This window comes from Peromyscus eremicus, chromosome 12 (assembly GCF_949786415.1).
Source record: "Peromyscus eremicus chromosome 12, PerEre_H2_v1, whole genome shotgun sequence".
NCBI lineage: Eukaryota > Metazoa > Chordata > Mammalia > Rodentia > Cricetidae > Peromyscus > Peromyscus eremicus.
Genome location: NC_081428.1, coordinates 71,039,179 through 71,055,936, shown reverse-complemented (window position 1 = coordinate 71,055,936; position 16,758 = coordinate 71,039,179). Strand labels below are relative to the sequence as shown.

General features: G+C 44.7%; 1 protein-coding gene across 2 annotated transcripts in view; it reads left to right on the top strand.

Moving 5' to 3' along the window:
• The window catches only part of Kng1 (kininogen 1), a 33,784-nt gene extending 22,565 nt beyond the window's left edge, over window positions 1-11,219 (top strand). Inside the window, exons 8-11 of one of the 2 annotated variants that reach the window (XM_059277491.1) lie at window positions 6,629-6,736; window positions 6,833-6,919; window positions 8,745-8,822; window positions 11,006-11,219. In XM_059277491.1, coding sequence (XP_059133474.1) covers window positions 6,629-6,736; window positions 6,833-6,919; window positions 8,745-8,822; window positions 11,006-11,104 — 372 coding nt within the window. In that variant the 3' untranslated portion in view covers window positions 11,105-11,219. Of the gene's footprint in view, window positions 1-6,628; window positions 6,737-6,832; window positions 6,920-8,744; window positions 10,948-11,005 lie in introns of those variants that run through there. The other variant, XM_059277490.1, reaches the window with a different exon arrangement.
• Window positions 11,220-16,758: the final 5,539 nt, after the last annotated feature.

The following is a 16,758-nucleotide window of genomic DNA, read 5'->3' as shown; positions in this document are numbered from 1 at the left end:
TCCCTAATCCAAGCCCTCAGAAGCTGAGGCAAGAGGATTGCCACAAGTTCTAGGCAGCTTGGACTACATAGCAAGATCCTATCTTAAAATACACACACACACACACACACACACACACACACACACATACACACACACACTGAAACAGAGAGAAAGAAATGCTAAACCATTTGGACTCATCCACATCACTAGTCAGTCGCCATTAACTGCCCTTCACTCTCACGTGGCCACGTTCTTTCTCCCTCCTCTCCCTCTGCTCTGGATGCCCTCATGTCCTACAACTATATCTCTGGGGGGTCAGCTCTCCTTTCACACCCTATCAATAAAGGCTAGTGCCGGGCGGTGGTGGCGCACGCCTTTAATCCCAGCACTCGGGAGGCAGAGGCAGGCGGATCTCTGTGAGTTCGAGGCCAGACTGGTCTACAGAGCGAGATCCAGGAAAGGCGCAAAGCTATACAGAGAAACCCTGTCTCGGAAAACCTAAATAAATAAATAAATAAATAAATAAATAAAGGCCAGTTACCTTGGTCTGGGGTCAGAGGATCAGCTCTACCATAGCGTCCATCCTTGGTGACTGTGTGGTTATTAAAATCTCAGGCTTTGTGGCACCATATGTAAAAAGGGAGGGAGGGAGGGAGGGAGGAAGGAAGTGTTGGACCCCAAAGGTTAGGGTCTCAAATGGGCGCCCCAAGAACCCAGACTCCAGTCCAGTTGATGCAACAGCACGAGGTTTTTTTTTGAAGCATCTGTACAGACGGGCAAACTCTGCTCCTAAGAGCAAGAGTCGCATCTTACTGTAGTCACATAGGTGCTTTTAAAGGAAAACCCCACAAAACCCACAAGATTACAATTCCCATACAATTTCGTTTCACAAGATCATGGTCTGATCACAGAGTGGGTACAGTCACGTCAGCATGTACATTCTTCCTGAAACCTCAAGGGGAGTGAGTTTACACAAAGGTCACAGTGGTCCTTCCTGGAACACTTGCAACTATCCCAGTCACAGTTGAGAGCATCTCTTAACAGAGATCTCTTTACATTGTTACATTGTTGCAGGGGTGATTGAGTGGTGGCTGAGTCAGGTTGCCCTTGGAACTAGTTTTCTTTTTAGTTCCTTATTCTCCTGGGGTTTGGGGGGTGTAAGCCTGAAGGGTTAGGGTCTTTCAGAAGGAAGAAAGAAAGAAAAGCCAAAATGTCTAACAGTGCTGGCAGTCTATGACCGGAATGTTCAAGGACAGATTCCTATTCTAAAGAATCAAGGCTGGGGGCTGGAGAGATGGCTCAGAGGTTAAGAACACTGGCTGTTCTTCCAGAGGTCCTGAGTTCAAATCCCAGCACCCACATGGTGGCTCACAACCATCTGAATGAGATCTGGCTCCCTCTTCTGGCCTGCAGGGATATATGCAAACAGAACACTGTATACATAATAAATAAATAAATCTTAAAAAAAAAAAAAAGACTCGAGGCTGGTTTTCCTACATACAAGATAAAAAAAAAAAAAAGTAATCAAAATAGAACCAAGCTGCTACAGAATCCAACATGATCTTTGTAATCTCATAAGAAAATTCTCACTTAAGAGTTCATACTTTTGGCTTAGCAGTTGGATTTCTAGGAATCTGAAACAAGAGACTTCATACACAACCATAGTCATTTCTATTATAAGAGCAAAAAGATGTGGTAAGCTGTCAAACTTTTGGGCCATTGAGATGGCTCCGATGATAAAGGCACTTCCTACACCCACCTGACAGACAGCCTGAATTCCATGCCTGGAACTCACATAAAAATAGGAGAGATCCGATTCCACGGAGTTGCTCTCTGACTTCCACATGCATGTGGTGGCATGCACACACCCACCCCACCACATCCACACTAATAATAACAGGATCCACAATATGGAAGTGGTTAAATGAAGCCTAGGAGATCCGGACAGTGGAGCGTTAGGCAGAAACTTAAAGGCGTAGGAGTGGTCGATGGGGGAGTGTCTCGTGCTTTAGTATTCAATACAAAGCAGATGGCAAAAATGAATCCACGTTAGGCTCCCCCACTGTGCCATACAGAAAGCAATACTGAGATGAACAGGTGCAGTGTTGGTGTGTTCACGGGGTGGTTTTTAGGTGGTGGCGCCATGAACTATTTATTCTCATCTTTCTAGTTTCCTCAGTTTTACGACCAAAACGAGTAAACAAATTTTATTAAGATAACTCTCAATGGACACTTGATCTCTGTATGATGTGTTACTGCTACCTCACAGTGCAGGGCCTCACTGACTTCACTGCCTTGTGACCTTTGAAGGGACTGCTGATTTATACCGCTCTTTCTAGTGTCGGCTTTACTTCTCGCTTGACGGGTCTGCTGTCCTATGAAATTCCTTCATTCTTACTGATGTCAGAATTGGGTGTCATGTACTGCACATCCAAAGCTTGGGGTCTAGGAGGCAGCCCCTCATTCATCCCCCTTCTTCCCCATCCCCCTGCCCCGTGTGTGTGTGTGTGTGTGTGTGTGTGTGTGTGTGTGTGTGTGTGTACACACGTACGCGCACGCGTGCGTGAAGGGTGCCAAGGGAACGCTGTGAGATAATATGTGAGCCCAAGGGATCAGGGAGCAGACAACCATTCAGCTAGCTGCCAAATCTACTAGAATACAGGGTGAATTCCATTTGAAAACATCCACTTGATCCTTAGCCTGATTATTCAAAGCAGTCTTTGATGTAGCAATTTCCAGGCACTCAATTAGCTGTGAGGAACTTGTTACCATGCAGTCTCTTCACAGAGATCTTGCTAGGTTGCTAAAGATGTTTTGTATAGTTTTAAACTTGCCTTGCCGTTATTTGTTTAGTCCTATTAGAGTGTGCATCCACTCCACACTGGATAATTGTCAAACCAAGCTCTGAACCGCCACCATTAGTGAGGGAGGTTTCTGCCACTTCCTGTCACTTGTTCCTGCTCCACTGCTGCTGGTCCTGGGGCTGGGGATGGTGTTCCTTGGAGCTGGGGATGGTGCTCCCTGGGGCTGGGGATGGTGTTCCCTGGGGCTGGGAATGGTGTTCCCTGGGGCTGGGAATGGTGCTCCCTGGGGCTGTGGATGGTGTTCCCTGGGGCTGGGGATGGTGTTCCCTGGGGCTGGGGATGGTGTTCCTTGGGGCTGGGGATGGTGTTCCCTGGGGTTGTGGATATTGTTCCCTGGGGCTGTGGATATTGTTGCCTGGGGTTGTGGATGGCGTTCCCTGAGGCTGGGGATGATGTTCCCTGGGGCTGTGGATATTGTTCCCTGGGGCTGTGGATGGTGTTCCCTGGGGCTGTGGATGGTGTTTCCTGGAGCTGTGGATGGTGTTCTCTGGGGCTGTGGATGGTGTTCCCTGGGGCTGTGGATGGTGTTCCCTGGGGCTGGAGATGATGCTCCCTGGGATTGTGGATGGTGTTCCCTGGGGTTGTGGATGGTGTTCCCTGGGGCTGGGGATGGTGTTCCCTGGGGTTGTGGATGGTGTTCCCTGGGGCTGGGGATGGTGTTCCCTGGGGTTGTGGATGGTGTTCCCTGGGGCTGGGGATGGTGTTCCCTGGGGCTGGGGATGGTGTTCCCTGGGGCTGGGGATGGTGCTCCCTGGGGTTGTGGATATTGTTCCCTGGGGCTGGGGATGGTGTTCCCTGGGGTTGTGGATATTGTTCCCTGGGGCTGGGGATGGTGTTCCTTGGGGCTGGGGATGGTGTTCCCTGGGGTTGTGGATATTGTTCCCTGGGGCTGTGGATATTGTTGCCTGGGGTTGTGGATGGCGTTCCCTGGGGCTGGGGATGGTGTTCCCTGGGGTTGTGGATGGTGTTCCCTGGGGCTGGGGATGGTGTTCCCTGGGGCTGGGGATGGTGTTCCCTGGGGTTGTGGATATTGTTCCCTGGGGTTGTGGATGGTGTTCCCTGGGGCTGGGGATGGTGTTCCCTGAGGCTGGGGATGGTGCTCCCTGGGGCTGGGGATGGTGTGCCCCATCTCTGCTCAGATGAACAAATGCTGAAAATCTGTGTGCACAGTTTTGAGAATGTTCCTTTTAACAGAAGTCCTAAGACTGTAAAAGAATTTGTATATATCTAATTTTGAGGGATTTGTTTGTGTGTTTATTTGTGGTTCTGGGGACCAAACCCAAGGCCTTGGGCTTCCACACTGAACTAAGCCCCAAGTCAACTTGCATGTACCTGAGACTTTTGATGCAAACTCCCATGTTAGTGTTAAGGAAACAAAATGGAGAAATGGCAGGTAGGTTCAAGAAGGGAGCTGAGGGCCGAGTGGTGGTGGCACATGCCTTTAATTCCAGCACTCAGGAGGCAGAGGCAGGTGGATCTCTGTGAGTTTGAGGCCAGCCTGGTCTACAGAGTGAGCTCCAGGACAGCCAGGGTTACCCAGTATGTATATTTGATGTCAAGAGCTACAATACCTTCAACATTGTTCTTGCTCCTCAGGATTGTTTTGGCCGTTCACTTTTTTGGGGTTCCATATGAATTCTTGTATTATGTTTTCTAAACCTGTGAAATATGACATGGGAACGTTTATAGGCATTGCATTAAATGTGTATATTAATTTGGGTAGTATAGACATTGTCATGATATTAATTTTGTCTATTCAGGAATGTGGACTGTTTTTCTGTTGTCTAGTGTTTTCTGTAATTTACTTTGCCAATATCTTGAAAATGTCACTGTGGAGGTCTTTGACTTCTTTGGTTACATATATTCTTAAATACTTTTATTTTCATTTTGTTTTTGAGACAGGAGCTCATTATATAGTTCCAGGCTGGCCTGGAACTCGCTCTGTAGACCAGGCTGGCCTCAAACTCGCAGAGATCTACTTGTCTCTGCTCCCAAGCACTGGAACTGAAAGCATACACCACTGTGCTAAGCCACTTGCTCTGATTTTTGAGAAATTCTTTTCACCATCATCTATCCATTTAAACATTTCCCTTTTACTTTAGGCTTGCTCCCACTCTTTCTCCTAGGAATGCTCCTCCATATCCTGGGTTCTGATGAGTATTTATTCATTAGTCTTTTTTTTTTTAATTTTCAAATACATTTGGAATTTATATTGACATACAGTGTTCTCTACTGGGGGAAAAATAACACAAAGAAATGAACTTGGGCACAGAGGCTTTGGACTTCATGCACTGGAAACCTTGATCAGAAGGCCACTGGTGGTGGCGGGGTGGATGCAGTCTTAAAACCGTCCTGGGCGTGTTGAATTTGTCCCCCCAAATCAAGTTGAGCCGTCAGCGTCAGGAGGCCAGGATGGCGGCTCACACCTATCTGGGGAGGTTCAGGCAGAAGGTTGGTGCTTTCGATGACCACTTGTTCTAGGCCACTCTGAGTTATACAATGAGGTTATACCTCAAATAAAAAAATTAAAATTAAAAACTTGGAGAATATAGCTCAATGGTGGGTCCCTGACGGGGTCCTAGCACCCATCCCTAGTACAACAAAGATCAAACAATAAAAGCGTGAAGAGCTAAGGAAGGTTTCAATTGTTTTTTTACAAAATGAGATTGTAGTATCGGTGTGTAAGCTCTTCTTCAGGTCACGACAGTTAGATGCGTTCTTTTCAAGAGCTTTGTAATGCTCCAAACACACACACACATACATTTCAATCCCATAATGTATAGTTAGATCACAAAGCTGGGCTATATATGACAACTGATTATAGACAACTTCATGTCGTGACTAAAACCGTTACTAAGTACTTAAATGGGAGGGCTGCCGAGATGGCTCAGTGCCATAGAGAACTGACTGCCCTTACAGAGGACTGGGGTTCAGTTCTCATGACCCACATGTGGCTCTCAACCCTGTGTAACTGCAGTTTCAGGGTATCTGATGTCCTTTTCTGGGCTCTCAGGACACGGCTGCACCCAGGTGTTGCACAGAAGCATATACAAGAATATCCACACATATAAAATCAGGATAAATCAATCTCAGGCTGAGCATGATGGGGCACAGCTTTAATCCTAGCACTGGAGAGACAGAGGCAGGGAGATTTCAGGGAGTTCGAGGCCAGCCTGGTCTATACGGTGAGTTCCAAGCCAGCCAGGGCTACATAGTGAGACTGTGTCTCAAACAAACAAACACACAAACAAACAAACAAACAAACAAATAGTTTAAACATTTAAGAGGTTTCTTAACATTAAAAATACAAGAGAAACAATAGACAATCTAAATATTTTTCCTAATTGCATAATTTAATCTACTTAAGAATTTACTGATTCAGTATTTGGCAGCAAGACAACAAACAATATTAAAGAAGATATTTTAAGGTTGCGCTCCGTACCCCAGATTGTATTGTAACTTAAGCCCTGAGTTACTGGGGAGTGCAGTTTGCAGCTTTTGGACATTAAAATTGATATGTGCATATTAAAGTAAACAGTGTGGCCTGCTTTTCTTCTCCTCAGCAAAGGAAGTTAGCCCCACTAATACCTAGAAATCTTAGATATGCACACAAACTGAAAGTCTGTATCAGATATTGGTAGCCTGAGGAGTATGACTATTTAAGATGGTCAGTATATAATTAAAACTTCAAGGTTCTAACTTTAAACTCATCGGAGTAAAAAAGTGTGATTTATTATACAAATCCTTATTAAACACTTGTTTTGTTCTAATTAATTTTACAGGTGGTGAGTGGGATGATATATACTATGGAGTTCATAGCCAGAGAAACTGAGTGTTCCAAGGAGAATAACACAGAATTGACAGAAAATTGTGAGGCCAAGCCCGCTGGGGTGAGTAGCGCTGCGCCTGTGTGATGCTCTAAGAATCGCTTGCTCAGGCGCCTCATAACTAATGGTTTTCCTCTTGGCTTCTGCTTTCCTGATTAGCAAAGTCTCAACTGCAATGCTAAAGTGTACCTGAAGCCTTGGGAGAACAAAGCGGAAGCGACTGTCAACTGCCAACCCTTAGAAATGGTAGGAATTCAGTCTCGGTCAGCTTGGAGTCAATTCTGCCTATTCCAAAAAGCCATGTCTGCGTATTGAAAACGAGTCATTACTGAAATACACTGGGGAAGGAGAAGCTATCTTTTTAAAATAGTAAGAAGTTGGACGTTTCTATGCTGATCTTGATGTTTATGGCTGGAAAGGAGAACAGGCAACCTGTTGGTCACTTTACTCACTGTCAATGTTCCCTAGAAGTTCTGTGGCTGGCAGTGAGGAGCCTGCCCGGGCCCCAACACTAGACCTGCCTGAGGCACAGCGCTGTGCTCTGCATTGTACATTCAAGAACTTCGTGAGAAATGTGGACTCACTCCCCTTCCACAGTTAATGAATCCTAACCTGCACTTTTAAAAGGTCCTCAAGGGGTTCACACACATGATTCAAGACTTTAAGGCATTACTCTGCACCGTCCTTTTAGGTCTTTAAAGAACACCCCATGTGACTCGTGCTTTGTTAGTTGTCAAAGATGGAACACTAAGATTTGAAATTTGAGCCACGTGGAGGCAGAAGCAGGCATTTCTCTGTGAATTTGAGGTCTCGAAAGTGAGTTCTAAGACAGCTAGAGCTGTTAAACAGAGAAACCCTGTCTCCAAAAACAAAAAAGAAGGGCCAGGCAGTGGTGGCGCACGCCTTTAATCCCAGCACTCGGGAGGCAGAGGCAGGTGAATCTCTGAGTTCGAGGCCAGCCTGATCTACAGAGTGAGTTCCAGGAAAGGCACTGAGAAACCCTGTCTCAAACCCCCCCCCAAAAAAAAAGTGAAAAGGATGTTTAGGGGTTGGGGATTGAGTTCAGTGGTAGAGTGCTTGCCTAGCAAGTGCAAGGCCCTGGGTTTGGTCCTTAGCTCTGGGGGAAAAAAAAAAAAAAAAAAAAAAAAAAGATTTGAAATGCTGTGAGGCTTCAGAGTAAATAACATCACGATGTCTCTTGTCCCAGGCTCTGCACAGCAGAGCTTTTATACATTCCCACCAGTCCTTAGGACCCTGAGAGGCAGGTGCTATTATTTTTATTTTGCAGAAAAGTGAAGTTAGTTTGTACAGCATTGAGTGCAGGTCAGATCAGAGGCCGCCCTTTCCATCATGAACCTGATTGCTGGAAGATCTTGCCTGACTCTGAAGCCCAAACTTTTTTCACCTCTGAACACTGGCTTCAACGGGCGCCTTCTCACAGGTGGTGAAAGTGGAAGTGGAGAGCATCCACGGAGCCATGCTTTCCTGCAAGTGGCCACCTCTCTTTTTCTAGTTTAGGTCCTTGTTTTGTATACCTGTTTGTATACTATCTCTAACACATTGTAAAAAGCCTTCCGACCAAGCTTTGTGAGCAAGCCCTGTGGTGGTTCAGCCGACAAAGTGAAGCTATGAAGATGCTCGGGCCTTTAAGGATAAGAACAGCAATGCTTGTGATAGAAATGATATCAGTCATCCAACAGTGTACCCGAGCTATCATGTAGTTCAACCACCCAGCTTTTCCAAATGAAGAAAAACTCTTAGCCTTGGAGTATTGTTAAGAACAATAGTTGGGCAAGGCTGGGGATGTAACTCAATGATGGAGTACTTGCCCAATATGTACAATGGCCCTGAGTTCAATCTTCAGTACCACAAACAAAGTCTACAAATTTTAAGAACAATCAAAAGAGAAACAATATCGTTAATTCATTTTCCTAGAAAAGTAATATAGTATTTAAAACCCGGCAAAGAATCACCCCACTGCAAACCAAAATGGCATCGTCAGGTTCTTAGTCTGCCCCCATGAACAGCACGGTTCTAACATAATGTGTTCCTTTTAATATTTCCTGTTTAGATTACAATGATGAGAAGGCCTCCAGGCTTTTCACCTTTCCGAGTAGTCCCAGTACAAGAAACAAAAACAGGAGCAACTGTAAGTCCACCCTCTACTGCCATGGTGCAAGAAGAGCAGAATCCAGGAAATGAACAAAGACCCGCTCACGGGCATGAGAGACAAACAAAGTATAAGGTTGACCATGCCCAAAAGCATGGGCATGACCAAGGCCATTGGCCCCCGCAGATTCATGGCCTTGGCCATGGACATCAGAAACAACATGGCCTTGGCCATGGACATCAGAAACAACATGGCCTTGGCCATGGACATCAGATACAACATGGCCTTGGCCATGGACATCAGAAACAGCATGGTCTTGGTCATGGACATCAACTTAAATATGATTTTCTTAAACCCCAAAGGGAAGATGGCTTTGACCATGGACATAGAGTGGAACACGGTCATAAGCATGGTCATGGTCATGGTCATGGCCACGGTAAACATGAAAATAAAGGCAAAAACAAAGGAAAGCACACTGACCAAAGAACAGAGCCTTTGGCAAGCTCTTTTGAAGACAGTACTACATCCTCTGCACAGACCCGAGGGAGGACAGCGGGAACCACCCCTAGCCCTCCCCTAGCTCGGCCAAGTGTTACCCCTTCTGGCTTCCAGGACTCAGATTTAATTGACAGTGTGGTGGCTACCACACCACCATATGTTGCAGAGATTGATGATGATTTGATCCCTGATATCCATGTACAACCAGATAGCCTTTCATTTAAGTTGATATCTGACTTTCCAGAAGCAACATTCCACACATGTCCTGGACGCCCATGGAGGCCAGTTGGTACAAAGGATCTAACCACAGAAATGGGAGACTTTTCTGATTTTGATCTTGCTGATGCTCTTTCTTAGCTTTATACAGCCAGCTACCTGAGAGAGGCAGAGAAAGCACCCAGCTGATTTTCCTCCTCCACCGTTGTCCCAGAAGCCTGTCCTCTCTCCTTGTCTCAAATAAGTCTCTTCCAACTCACTCTCCCTCCCCTCTACTTCCTCTGCATCTCTCTATCCGTCCTCCTGACTCCTTCTCTCTATTTTTTTTTATCTTAATAATCCTGTGTTCACTTCCTGTCAACTGGTTGCTTGCTCCACCTCTTGACCTATGGTTGACTTTATTTAACCCTGTTTACAGTATTTAAGCAGAAAGCTCTTGGGTTAAAGGTGTGTGCTAGGGCTGAGCCACACCACAACTAGAAACAGGTTTTTCCAGTAATAAATGCAATCTTGGGGTTCAGAGTGTGATCAAATGTCCTGCAACAATATGGCTTTTTGTACCCACTGGTGAGTCCACCAGGCTCCATTGGAAAGTTCCATACCCATGGCCACTGAGACACTCTAGTGGTCATTAGACAGACAGACAGAAAACCTGAACATGAGACATGGGCCTGTAGGGAGGAGGGGCACTGACAAGTATGGGAGGGAAAAAACCTTGTGTGGGGGATAAGAATATTATATATGAAAATTTCAAAGAACAATATATATGTGTACATATAGAAATATATGTATATGTAAATGAATACATATGTATATATATGTGAAATTGTCAAAGAACAAATTCAGCTTGTTAAAAATATTATTGATCATAAACAACCAAACACATATAAAAATTAAAAGTTTTGAAATACTGTAAGAATTACTGGAGCTGGAGAGATGGCTCAGTGGTTAAAAGCACTGACTGCTCTTCCAGAAGTCCTGAGTTCAATTCCCAGCAACCACATGATAGTTCACAACCATCTCCAGCGGGATCTGATGCCCTCTTCTGGCATAAAGTCGTACATGCAGATAGAGCTCTTATATACATAAAATTAATTAATTAATTAATTTAAAAGAAAAGAATTACCAAAATGTGAAAGAGGCAGGAAGTGACCCCACACCACTGAACAAATGATATCAAGGGGTTCCGGATTGCAGATTTGCTGCAAACCTTGGATTTAGAAAAAGCAAAATATCTACAAAATGCAATAAATTGATGTACGGGAAGAAAACATAAGGATGTGGCTTTTAACAGTTTAACAGCCAGTCTGTAAATGCATGTGTTGCTGCTCTTTGAATTTACTGGAAGCATCTGGGCCCTGAGTGTTTCTTTCGTTTCAAATATTGTCTACATTTTAAAATAAAGAGCCAATGACATCAGGAAACATTCTCACCTTGTCAACTGGCTTCATCGCTTTGCCAACGTTGAGCAGAAACGTCAAATTAACAGAGTTTTGCTATACTTACAGAGGCTCCTAAACTCCTGTGAGTACAAGGGCAGACCCTCGGGGGCAGGGGCAGAGTCACGGCCTGGCAGTGAGGCAGAATCTTCACACTCGGCACAATAGCCCCAGCAGCGACCCCGAGTGGAAGGACCAGAAGAATCATGGGATACATGTAACAAGGAAGAATGTCCCTTCATCACTCTGCTCCTGGGCGAAATAAAATTCAGACTTGATGAGTTCATAGTGGTCTCCTTTCAGCCACACCTATCTTGTAGCAAATTGTAGCTGTCATCAAAGCTTGAGTTCAGCCACAGAAGCTTACCACCCCACTGTGGAACATTCTAAGTCAGACAGGAATCCTTAGATGAACTTCCTTCCCACTGAGACCCCACGGGTGCTAAGTGGAGGATTAGAGAGTCAAACTTCTGCAGTGTCTAAGGACTCTCTCTTTCTTCTTCACCATGCTCCTGCTCACCAAGCCAATGCTAGGAATAATTAGACTTGCTTATTAATATTTCTAAATCTCAGTAATTACCCAAGTAGAAAATAATCTATGTCAATATGATGTCTACTAACTTATGATTATCAGAAAATAGCCAGTGATCATGATGGCATATACTTGTAATACCAGCACAGGGGAGACTGGGAAAGGAGGATTGCTGAGAATTTGAGGTCAGCCTGGGTTACATAGTGAGTTCAAGACCAGCCTGGGATACACAGAAAAACACTGCCCCCTCCACCCCTACAAAAAAACAAAAACAAAAACAAAACAAGCCATGCAGGGTGGCTTGACTTTAATCCCAGCAATTGGGAGAAAGAGGCAGGTGGATCTCTGAGTTCCAGCCTAGCCTGATCTACAGAGAGAGTTCTAGGACATTCACAACTACACAGAGAAACCCTGCCTGCCATCTGAGAACCTACTTGAAGCAACCAGTCTCTCTGCAAACAGAGCTCCCCTACTCCCCCCTCCCCCGCACTTGAACCCCCCAATTCCAGGACCTGCCTGAAACACTTGCTCCCTCCACAGATTCAGCCCTCACCCCAACTCCATCTGGAGCTTCAACCCTAGCCCCACACAGAGCAATATCCAATATCCCTTAATTTAAAAAAAAAGGGGGGTGGGTAGGGACTTAGCTCAGTGGTAGAGCACTTGTTCAGTCCTCAGATCTGGGGGAAAAAAAAAAAAAAGCCCTGGAGAGAGCCAGACATGGTAGCACATGCCTTGAATCTAGCACTCAGGGGGCTCGCTGTGAGTTTGAAGCCACCCTGGTGGTCTACAAAGCAAATTCCAGCCAGCCAGGGCTGTGTAGTGAAACTCTGTCTCAAAAACAAAACAAAACATGACAACGACAACAACAACAACAGCTCCGAAAAAAATATATCTCAACACAATGAAGGCTACACATGACAGGCTCAGGAGCAGGATCATGCTGAATGGAGACAAACTTGAAGCAGCATCGTTAAAATCATGAGCAAGACAAGACTGACAATTCTCTCCATTACTATTCAATATAGTTCTTGGAAGTCTTGGCTAGACCAATAAGAAAAAGAAAAGGGATGTGAACAGGAAAAGAAATCGAAGTGTTTCTGGTACGATTTTAGACATTAAAGACTCTAGGGCCAGCCTGGTAGGTCACTGGGTGAAGGCTCCTGTGGCCAGTCCTGATGACCTGAGTTCAATCCTGGGATCCATACAGTGGAAGGAGAGAACCAACCCCTAAAAGCTGACAATCAGACCTCTACATGCATTTCATATTCTATGGCACATGAGCATACACACATAAACACATACAAATGAATAAAGGTAATTTTAAAAAATTAAGAGAGACCTTGAAGATGCCACCAGAAAACTCTTAGAACTAAAAAAAAAAATACTTTCAGCAAAGTGGCATAAAATAAAATAAATACATAAAATCAGGAGTCTTCCTATATACTAATGACAAATATACTGAGAAAGAATCCTGGAAACAATTCCATTCATAGTCGCCTCAAAGAAAATATCCTGGAATAAACCTACCAAGAGATTGAAAGACCTCTACAATGAAAACTTTAAATCTCCAAGAAAAGAAATGGAGGAAGACACAACACGGTGAAAAAAGCCCACCTGTGCTCAGGGATTAGAACAGATGTTGTAACAACAACCACCTTGTCTAAAACTATCCTTGCAGATTGCAGTTCATGGGAATCCCAATCAAATCTCCTTGATATTCCTCACAGAAACAGAAAAAAAATCTTAAGATTCATAAAACAGCACAGCAGCCCCCAGATAAACAAAGCAATCCTGAGCAAGAAGAGTACATCTGGAGGCATCAGCTACCCGATTTCAGGTTCCACTGCAGAGCCACAGGGACAAAGGCGGCCCAGTACTGGCATGAACGCAGACAAGCTGATCAATGGGTAGAACAGAAGCTGCAGAGAGAGAGGTCCGTAGAATTACAGCCATTTGATTTTTTTTATAAAGAGGCCAAGGATGCACGCCGGAGAAAAGAGAACGTCTTCAACAAATGGTACTGAGAAACTGGATATCCACATAAAAAAGACTAAGAAGAGAGTCTTACCTCTCATTCGACACAAAAACCAGCTCAGGATGCATCAAAGGTCTCAGTGTAAAGCCTTCAAGAAGAAAGAGTAGGATGTCCATGACAAGATACAGGCATGTGGAAGGGCTTTCTGAGTAGGACCCATGTTGCTCAGGAAATAAGGCCAACAATTGACAAATGCGACCTCGGCTTCTGTGCAGTAAAGGAAACAGTCACTCAAGTGAAGAAACACCCTTCAGGATGAGAAGTTACACATCTAACAGAGGATTAATATCTAGACTATACAAAGAACTAAAAAAATAAATAGCAAGAAAATGGAATTAAACAGTTCTCAAAGAAGAAATACTTGTGGCTAATAAATATTGTTTAAAGTGTTCGGCATCAGGGGATCGAGAGGTAGCTCAGTGGTTAAGAGCACTTGCTATTCTTGAGCAAGACCTAGATTCAGATCCCAGGCCCCACATGGTGGCTCACAACCATCACGACCACTCCAACTTCAGGGAATCTGACATCCTGTTCTGACCTCCACAGATAACAGGTATGTACATACATACATACATACATACATACATACATACATTCAGGCAAAACACCCATAAAATAAAAAATAAATCTGCAACAATTTTTTAAGTATTCAGCATCATTAATGTTAAATGTTAATCAAAACCAATCTGAGATTTCATCTTACCCTAGTCAGAATAGCCATTATCAAAAAAATAAATTACTCTGGGTGATGGTGGTGCACACCTTTAATCCCAGCACTCGAGAGGCAGAGGCAGGGGGATCTCTGTGAGTTCGAGGCCAGCCTGGTCTACAAAGTGAGTTCCAGGACAACCAGAATGGTTATATATATAGAAACCTTGTTGGGGGCGGGGGGGGGGGGGGAATAGGTAACAACAAATGCTGTGGAGGATGTGAGGAAAGAAGACCACTTTTACACTGTTAATGGGAATATAAACTGCTGCAGTTACTATGGAAATCAGCAGAGAGGTTTCCCTAAATGTTAAAAGTAGAACTACCAAGTCTTAGGGTTTCTGTTGCTGTGAAGAGGCACCATTACCACGGCAACTCTTTTAAAGGAAAGCATTTAATTGAGTGTCTTACAATTCAGAGATCCAGGCCCTTATCATCATGGTGAAACATGGCAGCATGCAGATAGATATGGTGTTGGAGAGGTAGCTGACAGTTTTACATCGTGCACAGGCAGCAGGAAGTGAATTGTCTCACTGGGCGCAACTTGAGCATATTTGAGACCTTGAAGGCCACCTCTACAGTGACACACTTCCTTCAACAAGGCCACACCTACTCCAACAAGGCCACACCTCCTAATAGTGCCACTCCCCTTAGGGGCATTTTTTTTCAAACCACCACATACTGTATCACCCAGATACATCACTCCTGGGCATACACTCGAAGGACTCAGTACCCTATGACAGAGATTTCTATATCGATGTTCATTGCTGCCCTGGTGACAATCCCCAGGAAATGAAATCAGCCTAGATGTCCTCCAACAGGTGAATAGATAATGAAAATACGGCACGATTACACAATGAAATTCTATTCAGCGCTAAAAAAAGAAATGAAATATGCAGGAAAATGAGTGGAGCTTGAAAATCTTCTACCAAGTGAGGTAACAAGAGCCCAGAAAGACATGTTGTAGGCTCTCTCTTACATGTGAGCCCTAGATTCAAAGTTTAAATTTCTCTGTTTACATTGGAGTGAATATCTGTAGAGGCCAGGAATCAAGGAAGGGGCCATGAGGTAGAGGTGGTGGCAGTGTGGAAATACAACTAAAATAACAGAAGAGCAAAATGTGTGTCATAAAGAGGGGAGAAAGCTGGAGGTGGTGATTGGAAGAGAAACCGCAAGTGAGGTACGGTCTCCATCAGATTGGCCTATGGATGTGTCTCTAGGGCATTGTCTTGATTAATGGTTGATGTGGGAGGGCCCAAGCCACTGTGGGTGGTGCCATTCCTGAGCTGGTGGGCCTAGGTTGTATAACAAAGCAGGCTGAGCAAGCTATGGAAAGCAAGCCATTACCTAACATTCCTCCATGGCCTCTGCTTCAGCTCCTGCCTCCAAGTTCCTGCCTTGAATTCCTGTCCTGACTTCTCTCCAAGTGAATCTTTTCCTCACCAAGCTGCTCTTAGTCAATGTTTTATCATAGCAACAAAAAGCAAACTCATATAGAGAGTAAGGCCTACCGTTGAAGAAATGACATTTTGGATACAGAACACAGAGAAATTAACTTAGAAGTGGGCTGGAAGCTTCCTCCCTGAGGATCAGGGTTTATGGTGCTCGAAAATTCTATGCAAAATATTTGGGGGGAAAAGTCATCAAACATCTAACACAGATATGGACCATTGACTTGCCAGCCAAAATATGCTCACAGGCACAATGGTGGCATGTATGTTCCTGGGGTAACCAACCGCTTCCTGATGGGATCTGAGACATGCCTCATGGGAGGGAATGCATGCTTCACACTGTGAACACGGTCAAAAGCCTATGACCAGGAACAAAGCCCTGTGGAGGAGTCTAGTACTGATGTTTTGCTAAATGGACAATTAGCCGGATATGGTGGCATATACCTTTAATCCCAGCACTTGGGAAGAGGAGGCAGGCTGATCTCCATAATTCTGAGGCCAGCCTGGTCTACATAGTGAGTTCCAGGAGAGCCAGGACTATGTAGAGAGACCCTGTACCAAAACTGAAACACTAAATGGGCCATCAAGCTACCTGCTGAACACTTACATTTATAGGTGCAGACTGGCACAGCTATCAGAGGAGCTCTGTGGGGCTGTGAGCAACAGTTAAAGCAGGAATTCATAACACATCAAAGTCCTAAGACTAAGGGACTCCTGAGAGCTAGCTACACACGAACCGGGACATCTCTGTCACTCCAAGACCCAGGGAGTATTGTGGAGGAGGGTGGTGCAGAGACCATGAGGGCTGGAGGGTAGAGGGAAATGTTATAAAATGGCCATGCCATCATAGGCATACAGCAGTTGTGATTGCCTGTGCCAGAAGGGCGCACACACAGAGACATTACGGTAAGAGGGTAGCAGGTGTGGAAGAAGAAGGGGTCAACAGGATTGGGAAGGAGATGAGACAAGGTAATGGGGGTGTGACCAGGATACAATGTATGCAAGTAAGAAACTGCAATTTTAAAAAATTTTAAAAAAAGAAAAAGAAAAGAATGTAACCTTCCCAAAGTTTAAGGAAAATCTGAAATTATCT